The sequence below is a fragment of the Boleophthalmus pectinirostris genome, unplaced genomic scaffold, assembly GCF_026225935.1.
Source record: "Boleophthalmus pectinirostris isolate CB_2022bp ecotype Guang Dong unplaced genomic scaffold, ASM2622593v1 HiC_scaffold_23, whole genome shotgun sequence".
NCBI classification, from domain to species: Eukaryota; Metazoa; Chordata; class Actinopteri; order Gobiiformes; family Gobiidae; genus Boleophthalmus; species Boleophthalmus pectinirostris.
Window position 1 is genome coordinate 10,601,468 of NW_026571207.1, and position 12,345 is coordinate 10,613,812.

At 40.5% G+C, this 12,345-nt stretch overlaps 1 protein-coding gene across 1 annotated transcript in view; it reads right to left on the reverse strand.

The window, feature by feature from the left end:
* The window catches only part of rxfp1 (relaxin family peptide receptor 1), a 181,038-nt gene that overhangs the window by 4,691 nt on the left and 164,002 nt on the right, over positions 1-12,345 (reverse strand). Inside the window, exons 16-17 of the mRNA XM_055159625.1 lie at positions 5,030-5,440; positions 3,743-3,961 (exon numbers count right to left, since the gene is read on the reverse strand). Coding sequence (XP_055015600.1) covers positions 3,743-3,961; positions 5,030-5,440 — 630 coding nt within the window. The remainder of the gene's footprint in view (positions 1-3,742; positions 3,962-5,029; positions 5,441-12,345) is intronic.

The window sequence follows — 12,345 nt, forward strand, 5'->3', positions numbered from 1 at the left end:
ACCAGGTCTAAACTAGATCTAAACCAGGACTAAAACCAGGTCTAAACTAGATCTAAACCAGGACTAAATCAGGACTAAAACCAGGTCCAAACCAGGTCTAAACTAGATCTAAACCAGGACTAAAACCAGGTCTAAACTAAAACCAGGTTAAACCAGGACTAAAACCAGGTCTAAACTAGATCTAAACCAGGTCTAAACTAGAGCTAAACCAGGTCTAAACTAGATCTAAACCAGGACTAAAACCAGGTCTAAACTAGACCTAAACCAGGACTAAAACCAGGTCTAAACTAGATCTAAACCAGGACTAAATCAGGACTAAAACCAGGTCCAAACCAGGTCTAAACTAGATCTAAACCAGGTCTAAACCAGGACTAAACCAGGACTAAAACCAGGTTTAAACCAGAGCTAAAACCAGGTCTAAACTAGATCTAAACAGGACTAAAAACCAGGTCTAAACAGGACTAAATCATGCTGTGCTGACGTGTCTCCTCCTTTTCTATCAATAATATTTTTAATACGGTTAAGTATCCTCGTCTTTGCTTCTCTACAGCAAATCAAGTATTCAGATTACGTTACTCACTTTAAGTAATTTAATGGATTACGTTACAAACTACATTTTGGGGTATGTAATCTGTAATCTGCAGGGGAATACATTTTAAAAGTAACCTTCCCAACACTGGACGTCATTACCCGTTGCAAGAAAAAAAGTTGCTGGTAAAAAATATTTATTCTAGTCAAACCAGTGTTTTTATGTCATTCTATAAACATACCAGATACTCTTTGTTCTTTAGCACAAACTTGGAATCTTCTCACATAAAACGCAGTCCAATGTGTTGTTTTCTTTGTCTTGAAAAGCCAATAAAAAGACAATGGAAGCACTCGTAATAGATTTCAACTTAAGAGCAGGATTATAAATTGTAGCAAAGCGTATTGATTTTCTATAGCTCCTCATGAAACCTTAACTACTTCTTTATACAACAGAATAGACTTCTCGCTGAAGGAAACCGACTCCCTCAAACCGTATTATTTCAGATGAGGCGGCCTGTGGAGGTGCAGGGTGAGGGGATGGGTAGTAGAAGCAAGATCGTACAGTCATTTTTTTCTAAACCAAAACATCCTTCCAAGGCAATTAGGCAATAAATGAGCAACATTCAGAACTCAACTGGGAAGCCAATTAGAAAAACCTGCGTTAATAGATTAGATCCACCAGTATATCATTTTAACAGATATTGCTCAGTTATCCTCAAGGGCAAATTGTTCCAAAGTTGCTACAGTTTAATTATTTAAGTTTGAATCTTTCACGCATTACAATAATTAAAACTTTTGAACTCTCATTAAAAGATGTGGTATAATTTTGATTTCCGCTGGGATAACGTGATCATTTCCACCAAGCTTAATCAAGGCGTGAATGAAAGTTAAGAAACAATACTGGAGGAAAACGGTGTAATTTCAGCAAATAATTGAAATGATGCTTATATTTCTCCAGATGCCCTTCTTGCTGTTTTCCATTTATTCCAGCGGTGTTCGCTTTTCCAGCCATGACATTCAAACACAGAAAGTCAGTCTGGTTTTAAAGTCCTCGGGTGGATTCTTCAATCCCAGTGCAACTTTCAAGTGTCCACGTTAAAACTGTATTTTGCTACACTTCTGCTCTTAAAGGTTGTATGGAGGATTTTTTTTGTTTCAAGTTGTCAATGATAGCATTATAGAGGTGCAGTAGCCTTGTAATTATGATGACCAAAAAAAAGAGAATAAAAATTCATCAACTCTGGACGTGGTGGGGCTAAACATTTGCCAATAGATAACGACACTGCCTCGTTATCTGTGAGCTGACAGGCTGTCAATCAAACTCCCTACGTTTCTAGTGTAACTGACTTGCCTGCGCGCCGCAGGTACGTGGTTTACGTACGACTGTCACGCAGTCCACAGACGCAAGCCGCACAGACGCTGTTTACTCCACCAACGCAACAGTTCTTAGCAGCTTTTTTTTACCTATATCTTCCTCGCAGTTAGCACAAAGTTTGTTGCAATGGCAGACAAGAATCCAGGAGCAGTTAGCCGCAAAAGAAAGTCAGTTTTTCAGATTGCTGAAAGAAGAAGACAAGGGGATTCTTATAGATTCATTCCAGCGATGGCGCGACTGAAGCAGACGCAGGGTCTAAAGACTGACGCACTGGTCGCCAAATTACTCCTGGACAGGTCACTTCTGCTTATTATGAAAACGTACTTTATTTCCAAGAGCTAGTCAAACGTTTTTCAGGACACGAAAGCGATATCCTATGTCTGAAAACGTAATTTTCAAGGCAAAGAAAGAGTCCGCTTGCTGCTGCGTGTTGTAGCTAGTTCATTCGCACTGAATCTCCGCGCACTCTTCTCTGAACCCCTTTCCTGCTCCTGTCCCCGCTGCCCGTTCCGCTCTTCCCCCCGCTCCTCACTTCTCCGTCTTGCCTAACCAACACTGTAGTTAGTTGTTTACAAATCATGTGCAGCTCACCGGCTGTAAACAAACCTGTTTCTGGCGTAAAGAGGAGGCGGGAGGAGGCGTTTCTACGTAGGAGCTGTAGGGGAGGGGGGGTGGTTTCACGCATGCGCAACATTTGAAAAAGGACAAACAGTCGCTGGATTTCTCGTTCCTTGGAAAATCCTCTATACAACCTTTAAGGGACAAGGCAATTTCTATCTCTAAAAAACAGTTGTTAAAGGAACTGCATGTAGCCTGTAGTCTTGCTGCTAAGAAAAAGCTACTAATATCATAACTGAACAGGTTTTCCAGTAGCTTAACCTTCATATAGATAGAAAATTTGGGGTTTGTAGTTAGTACCTCCTCCAAATCTAAACCATGTCAGTTTGTCCATTAAAATGAAAAGATTATATTGAATAAATTACTGTATTTTTCAGATTATAAGGTATACTTAAAATCCTTTAATTTTCTCAAAAATCGACAGCGTGCCTTATAATCCAGTGCGCCTTATGTATTAATTCTGGTTGTGCTTACTGACCATGAATTGAATTTATGTGGTACAGGGAGCTCAAAAATCTGTCAAAATGTTTTAGTACAACTTTGGTAAGCGAAGCCGCACTATATGGTCTATGTGTGTGACCTGCAGACTTATAATGTCTGAAGAATTTCACATATACCATCTCCAAGCACAGAACAGACTCATCCACTGCAGCACATCTTCTGTCACAGAGAGAACACTCATATTTCACTGAGTTGTGTGCTCTGAAGATGTGGTTTAGGCAAATTAGTCATGTGGTTTTAAGTTTTGTTTCAGTAAACAAACCTGCATCAAACACATTATTACTCAATGTATATTTGAGTCCTCCTCGTAGGAAATAAAAAAACAAACGTAAATTATCCACCCACATTCACATTCATAATCCACATTCACCAAGACAGGGAGGCAATGCCGGGCGAATTACATCCCGATCTGCCAATGGATCGTGGATGCCTGGGCTAAGGGATCAGGCTCAAGTGTCGTCCGTTTGTTTTGCTTAATGCACCTTATAATCCAGTGCACCTTATGTATGAAAACAGATGAGAGAATCCTACATTATTGATATTGCGCCTCATAATCAGGTGGGCCTTATAGTTCAAAAAATAAGGTAGTTTAAAATGCAGCTTCTCTAGTCCTAATAACGATATTTTGATTTAGAAACTATAGATCCACCAATCAACACCAACTAAAACCCAGTCACATCCGACTACCATTTCTTCCTGTAAAATGAAGGAGTGCAGTACCTGGAATGTCCACTTGGAGCAGGGACAGGATCTTGAGGATGAAGATGGGGATCCAGCAGAGTGAGTCTGTGATGACGATAGAGAAGAAGCGCTTGGCAATGGTCACCTCCTTCTTGATGTGATTGCTGTACTTGGTGGTCTGTGTTCCTGTCCTCTGGATGTTGTAGAACATACTGGCATAGGAGAGCACGATGATGAGGAATGCAGCCAAGTTCAGACCTGCAAAAATAAAGTGGGTAACATTTTAAAATAACTATACTTAAATTAGTCACAATAAAGTATGAAGAAAGAGTTTCTGTATGAAAGAGTTTCTGTATGAAAGAGTTTCTGTATGAAAGAGTTTCTGTATGAAAGAGTTTCTGCGCCCTTGTCCTTTCGGTAATGACCGAAAGGACAAGAGTGCAGATCCAATAGGCTGAAATGAATTTCCTCTGCAGGATTGCTGGGCATTCCCTTAGAGATAGGGTGAGGAGCTCAGTCACACAGGAGGAGGTCGGAGTAGAGCCGCTGCTCCTCCACGTCGAGAGGAGCCAGCAGAGGTGGCTCAGGAGGCATCTGTTCCAGATGCATCTGTTCCATCTGTTCCAGATGCCTCCTGGGCGCCTCTTGCGGAGGGTGTTCCGAGGAGACCTAGGACATGCTGGAGGGACTATGTTTCTCGATTGGCCTGGGAACGCCTTGGGGTTCCCTCAGAGGAGCTGGAGGTGAAGTGTCCGGAGTGAAGGAAGTCTGGGAGTCCCTGTTCACACTGCTGCCCCCGTGACCCGGCAAGAGGATAAGTGGAAGAAAATGGATGGCTAAATGGATGTCAGTTTCATATTTTGCTGACTCAGTGTGAGTTACCTTCCAGCAAATGATACAGAATGCCAAACTTTAAAAAGAAAAAGTTGAAAAGATATAAACATTCCATAGCTCCCATATCAATCTCTCTTCTAAATTGTAATAAGTTTGTGTAAGACATATATTATTAAGGGAGTATTGAGAATTAATTGAGAAATACAAGTTGCCTGGAAATCCAGAATGATATCTTTCTTTTTTTACACAGATCTCACTGGTCACCTACGATTTATAACAAAATTAATTTAATCTAACCTTTTAAGTGATTTGATCATTCTACAGAAACCTGTGATGTTTTTCATTCCCCTGTGATATCTTTTCTTTCTTTTTTTTCCAAGTAGATGGTGAACCCTCCACTTGAAATGTTTTGTAAGTACACCAAGTTATTTAAAATGTTTTACCATTCAATATCACTATACAAAGATGACAATAAACTTGCCCTTTACTTACCAAGAAATATCACAATGGAGTACACATGAGCCCATAGAGTCTCCGGCTGCTCTGCATGTAGCGGAAAGCACACCCCGTTCGTCCCGTAGAAGTTCCGGAAAAGCCCTTTACACACCAACGGGAAGAAGGCTATCATGAACCCAAAGACCCATATCCCAAAGAGGATGGTGACTGTGCGCCTCCAGCCGGGTGTCAGGTACTGGAATGGGTACACGATGCAGATGTACTTCTCCAGGGTGAGGTAGGTGAGGAGCAGGACCGATACTTCAGTAGACAGCATGGCCAGGGAGCCAATCACCTGGCACTGGCTGCTGTCCATCCAAGCCTGGGCATGCCGGTTGTACTCCCCACGGAACTTCAGATCGTAAGCACCAATCATAAACAGGTAGATGCCCATCAGTCCGTCTGCGCCTAAAAAGCAGAGCGTGAGATCATTTCAAGGAAGTTAAAAGCTGAGGTAAGAAAAAAAAAAAACACAATATGAGAAATGGCAGACAAATGGTGACCGATAACAGTTAATGTGGAGACTGTAGCAAAGTTGGTTAAGCATTTATCTCAGTGAAGGGTTGCTGTTTTTAATCAATCCCAAACATCACTGGTGGAACTGGGCTTAAGATAATATGAGTCTTGGGCAAATACATCACATCAAAATTGGGACTAAACGGGGACCAAGAAGAAAGTAGTTAGAAGTAGTCCTGGACTAGATGAGGATTAAACCTAAACTAGCATTACAGCAAACAGCATTTGAAGTATTGTAGTGCCATGACACTCACAATAATACATTCACAGGCCTGCTTTTACTTTTACTACAGTTCCAATCAACAGCAGTTTGTCTCAGATGAAATGTGTTGTGAGAATTTTAAGGACTTTCTGGGATTCCCTCTCTGTCCTCAACTGGGACCAATGGGCAAGTTACTTTAAAATAGTAATACCTATTGCCAGTTGCAGTGTAATATTATGTAATGCAATATTGTCCCACATATGTGACAGAGTTACATTTTTTTGCATTACTTCTGATTTACTTTCTGTTTGGTAAAAGAAATTTAGGCTTATAATTTAAGATTTAAAAATATATCAGATACATTCAAATATTTTAGTGTTGTACACCATATAAGTGGAGCTACACAGAAGGCCTATAGGCTGCGCGGATAGGCTGGGTACCAAAATTTGGTTCAAAGTTGGAACCGATAAACAATTCAGTAAGTACTGGTAACGAAAAACTAATACAAAAAACAAAAGCTTAACTTTCACATTTTGTGTAGTAAGTGCATTACACACACACAAAAAAAAAAATATATATATATATAAATGTGTCCAACTTTTTGACTGCTTGTGAATATTGTATAAAAAGCCGTTCCTTGTATCTCATGCTTTTTCACACTTGTTCTTGTGCAGACAGGTTGTACATTCACAGCATGTGCTCTGTTGCTCGCAGTTTTATAATGGATGCAACAGTGCTGTCAGCCCAGGAAAGTGCACACCTGTGGTTCTTAAGGTAACAAGTATACGCTGTATGTTCAGAATGTGAGGAAGCTATGGCTTGACTTTTCCACTTTGGCCTCTCCAATAAGGATAGTATAGGTTGTGTTCATGTTCTAGATTTTGATGACGCTACAACCTCAGATGGTCAGATGGTGGACAAGGGCCTATTATATAGAACGCTATGGGAGATTTAGACCAAAATACAAATCCACAAATATTGCCCCTTATCATTATTTTTACAGATTGACAAATGATGTTGGAAAGCGATTCTTGGAAGGTAAAATGTTTTTTGACACAAGTAAAACTGTCTATGGAAAGTCTATGGGAAAAATGAATAGGAAATGTACTTCTGGAACCAGAAGATGGGCAGTCAGTGTTACATTTATTTTGTTTGATAGAACCAGCGTGTGCACTCTACTGTACAATTGATCAACTGTTTTTAAGCCGTGACAGTTAGACACGTGTTAGTATCATGAGTAACTCTACAGGCTTCAAGCTATAGGAGACATCACGAAGTCAAAAGTCAAAGTCAGCTTTATTGACCAGGCATCACCAACCTGTAGCTCAGGAGCAAATAGTCGCTTTCCACCCCTTTTCAAGTAGCTTGCCAAGGGATTTTTGAATTACACATATTGTCCTGAATAACTCAAATTTGATGAATTAAATCTCTGTTGCCCATTATTATTGTAAAACTATCATTTTGATGCCTGATTTGGTGTACTCATAAATAAATTATGGTTTATGTTTTATGTTTTACTGAACTGTACCCCACTGAAGTCTTGCCATGGCTCTTATGTACAAGTTATTTTCTGCGATTGTTAAAATGAATAGCTCTCTGGCATTTTCGTTTTGTAAAGGTAGCTCATCAGAGGAAAAAGGTTGGAGACCACTGTACTAGACATAAAAAGGAATCAAAATTACATTTCTCACTGTCTGGTGTGTAGACAGCACACCCATCACCTCCGCTGCCCACAGACCAGCCTGGAGTCCCCATTGCTACATCTACTCCATCAACGGACTCTTCACTCTCCTTCTCCTCCCCACCTTCACCCATGGCACTGCCCAACCATCTAGAAAGCCTCATCAGATCGGGAATCAAGATGGTTCCTCTCACACCTAATATAGCACGGTCAAGGGTTCTGACATCAACTATGCTGAACTCTCCCCCATACAAAACTGTGCCTGTTTCACCACCAGAGACTCTCTCAGCTCTCCCCTCACCCAAACCTCCCCCTACTCCACCTCCTCGGTCCTCGGTCCCTACTCCTTACCTCCTCGGCCCTCACCTGGTCCTCACCCAAACCTCCCTGTATTCCACCTCCTCGGCCACCTCCTCGGCCCTCACCTGGTCCCTCACCTGGTCACTACCCAAACTCTCCCCTGCTCGCCCTCCCCCGCCTTTCCCCAGAGCTGTTATCACCAAGAGCTAGGACGCACAGGGCCTCTGCTGTCCCAGGACATACAGTCATGATAAAGGTAATATCAGGCTGGGGCCCTGCGATGGAGCCATATCTCTCCAGTTACAACACGTAGACAGATTAAAAGAAGGACAGTTAGACTGTCTAATCAGAGAAATTTAGTTCACGTTCCCTGTAAGAAGATAACATCCAGTCCTACTGAAACTAATCAGAAACTTGCTGTGCTCAATGTCAGATCTTTATGTAACAAATCATTTCTAATTCATGATTTTATTTCTTCTTTTAATCTTGACTTTATGTTTTTAACTGAAACATGGCTTGACAAAAACACAGGTCATGCAGTGCTAGTGGAATCAACCCCTCCCAACTTCAAATTTGAATCTGAAACACGAGCAAATAAAAAGGGTGGAGGAGTGTGTGCATTTTTTAGAGATCATTTGGTTACACACAGGTTGTCATTTGGGGTGTTTTCATCATTTGAGTATGTTTCCTTCAAAATGGAGCTAAAACAATCACCGTCCATACTCTACATAGTCATATACAAACCTCCTCAGCACTGTCAAAGTTTTATTGATGATTTTACTGAGATGCTTTCAGTTGTTTGCACAGACTTTGATGGTTTAGTCATTACAGGTGATTTTAATGTACATGTGGATAATGTGTGTGTGACAAAAATGCCAAAGAGCTTAGTGTTGTCCTTGAAACTTTTGGTCTGACTCAGCATGTCAGTGAGCCCACTCACAACAGAGGGCACACTCTGGACCTGCTCATTACAAAGGGTGTAAATATTTCAAATGTCAATGTGGTTGATGTTGCTCTGTCTGATCATTTCTGTGTCTTCTTTGACCTGTCTGTTATTCCCAAACCACCGGCTGCTCCTACAGTTGTTCGAAGGAGACACATAAATGATAACACAGGTGCACTGTTCATGGAAATGATACATTTTGAAATTGCCTCATGTTCTAATGTTGATGATGTGTTGAACTCTGTGACTTTGAGTGTTTTGAATGTTCTGGATGCCATCGCCCCGATAAAGGTTAAAGTGGTTAAAGATAGGCAAAAAGCTCCGTGGAGGAATGATGACTCAGAAAAGGGAGTGCCGGAAGGCTGAGCGGAAATGGCGCAAGTCAAACCTCCAGGTTCATTATGAGATTTACAGAGGAACAATGCATATGTACAACTACACTTTGAGTAAAACAAGAGAGAAGTATTTTTCGGACATTATTGGTAATTGCAGTAACAACTCTCGTGTCCTGTTTGCAACAGTGAACAGATTAACAAACCCTCCAGCTCCACTGCCACTAGAACTAATTTCCACATCTAAATGTAATGAGTTTGCAGTTTTCTTTAATGACAAAGTTCAGGGCATCAAAAATGCCATCAATTCCACAACACAAATAACAAGCATGAAACCACAGAGACACTTAGAGCTGAAGTCACTTTGCACCTGTAACTGACAAAACTGTTTTAGAGATCGTTACCAGTCTGAGTTCATCTACTTGCTGCCTGGACATGTTACCCACTAGATTTCTAAAGTCCGTCCTCAACAGTTTACTTTCACCACTCACTCACATAGTTAACATGTCACTTCAATCTGGAACATTCCCAAACGCGTTGAAAACTGCGGTCATTAAGCCTCTCCTAAAGAAGAGCAGTCTTGATGCCACAGTACTGAACAATTTCCGACCCATCTTAAATCTGCCGTTTTTTGGCAAAGTCCTTGAAAAAGCTGTTTACCAACAGCTTACGAACTTTCTCCAAATGAACAACTCCTTTGATGTTTTCCAGTCAGGTTTTAGAGCCCACCACAGCACTGAGACTGCGCTTATCAAGGTGACAAATGACATCCGCCTGAACACTGATGCAGGCAAAGTCTCAGTCTTGATCCTGTTAGATCTGAGTGCTGCTTTTGACACTGTCGATCATGGGATCCTCTTACAGAGACTAGAGGACTGGGTGGGCATCTCTGGTTCTGTACTAAACTGGTTCAAGTCCTATCTAGAAGACAGGAAGTATTTTGTTGAAATTGGAAACTGTGTCTCAGATCACATGGCCCTGACCTGTGGGGTGCCTCAGGGGTCAATCCTGGGCCCCCTGTTGTTCAATCTCTACATGCTGCCATTAGGCCAGTTAATAAGCAGCAATAATGTGTCCTACCACAATTATGCAGATGACACTCAGATCTACGTCTCTCTGGCAGCAGGAGACTATGGACCAGTGGACTCACTTGGTCACTGCATCCAACAGATCAGTGTGTGGATGCAAAACAACTTTCTCCAGCTAAACTCTGACAAGACTGAAGTCATAGTGTTTGGTCCACAGAAACAAAGGGACAGTGTCAGCAGTCACCTCCAGTCTCTCGCTCTAAAACCTTCAAATCAGGCAAGAAATCTAGGGGTAATAATGGACTCAGACTTGAACTTTAACAGTCACATAAAATCAATAACATCTGCAGCCTTTTACCATCTAAAAAACATAGCAAAAATCAAAGGTTTACTGTCTAAAGCAGACTTGGAGAAACTTATCCATGCATTTGTCTCCAGTAGGTTAGACTACTGTAATGGTCTGCTCACTGGTCTCTCCAAACGAGCTGTGAGACGCTGCAGAACATCCAGAACGCTGCAGCTCGGGTCCTTACTCGAACTAGGAAGTACGAGCACATAAGTCCTGTGCTCAGGTCTCTGCACTGGCTTCCTGTGCCTCAGAGAATAGACTTTAAAGCAGCTCTGCTTGTGTACAAGTCTCTCCATGGCCGAGCACCAAAGTACATCTGTGACATGTTAGTGTCATATGAACCATCTCGCACTCTGAGGAGCTCAGGGACCGGCCTCCTGCTGGTGCCCAGAGTCAGAACTAAACAAGGGGAGTCAGCGTTTCAGGTTCATGCAGCTAAAACCTGGAACAGTCTTCCTGAACATGTGAGACAGACTCTTCTGTGACGCTGTTTAAATCCAGACTCAAAACATTTCTGTTTAACTGTGCATATAACTGAAAGGTTTTCATTCCGCACTCTTCTCTCCAATTTATGTCTCTCTTTTTTAATTTTAATCTTCATGATTATTTATGTTTTGATTTGTTTTTATTATGATTTTAATGTATTTCTTATTCTGTAAAGCACTTTGAATTACTTTGTGTACGAATTGTGCTATACAAATAAACTTGCCTTGCCTTGCCTAGACAAGACAGGACAAACATTAAAGTGTACAGGCACAACAAATAACACAATACCTAACTACCACAGTAACCATAAATAAATACATTAAGCTAAACACTAGTCTATCATGGGGTCTGTTCAAAAACCAAAAACCAAAAAGAACATGGGTTATTTTTTTTATTTTTTTTAAAGGTCCTATATTACACCACATGGATTCTTTTGAGCTTTAAGACATGTTATAATGTTGTTACTTCATCAAAAAGTCTAGGTAAGACTCATGTTTTCATACATGTTGCAATAACCCCTTATTATTAGTCTGTCTACATCTCCAAAGCTCAAAACATTACGTTCCACCTTGTGATGCTGCGGTTGTTTTCAAGTTACTTTTCACCTTTTGTTCAGTAAAGACTGGCCATTTTAGGACTGAAATTATCAAAATTATCACAGTGAACATGTATGGAGTTTAAAAAATACAGAGAAGAATCAAGGTGTATGGACTTTAAAATAAAAATAAAATGTCTAAATATGCAGGGCTTGTGTATTAAATATGTGTGAATGAAACAAAATACAACTCCAGGTATGTTTATTATGAGGAAACATTAACATAGAAAATAACCTTTGAAGAAGATAAAAATGTATACTATATTCACCAAAGCCATTCAAATCACCATAACATTCTTCTCTTGTTCGAAGCACGCCTCACTTTTTTTTTGCATTTGTATAACTTAATTTGAAAACTGTACCAACCATTGTCTTTAAATGCCATCCAAGAATTTCCATTTGAGCAGAATGTGTTTTTGTATAGTTTTCACAGATCTTTATCCGAACAAAAAACTCCGTGGTATTCAAACTATAATATCATAAAGGTCATAAAGTGATAATGTGATGATAATGACTACACCTACTCACTTGTGAATATAATGGAAACAAAGCTGATAGCAGTAATAATGCTTTTGCATATTCATAACAACATACTTGCTCCACCTGGTAGCCTTATTGAGAGACTGGCTTATCGCCTCTCCAGTGCTGATATTCATTCAATGTGCCATGCATTTTTAACCTGTAGTAGAGCTCTGTTGAATATGTATTGGTATTCCATTGTCGTGAACTATTAGCTGCTATGCCAGTGAATGCAGAGAAGAAATATGTTAAAAGGGTCCATATTATGCTTCTGATCTGTGTTATAATGTTCTTTCCTCATCAAAAACATACCCGTAGTTGTGTTTTGTTTCATTCACCTGTTTATATACCATCATTTCCGG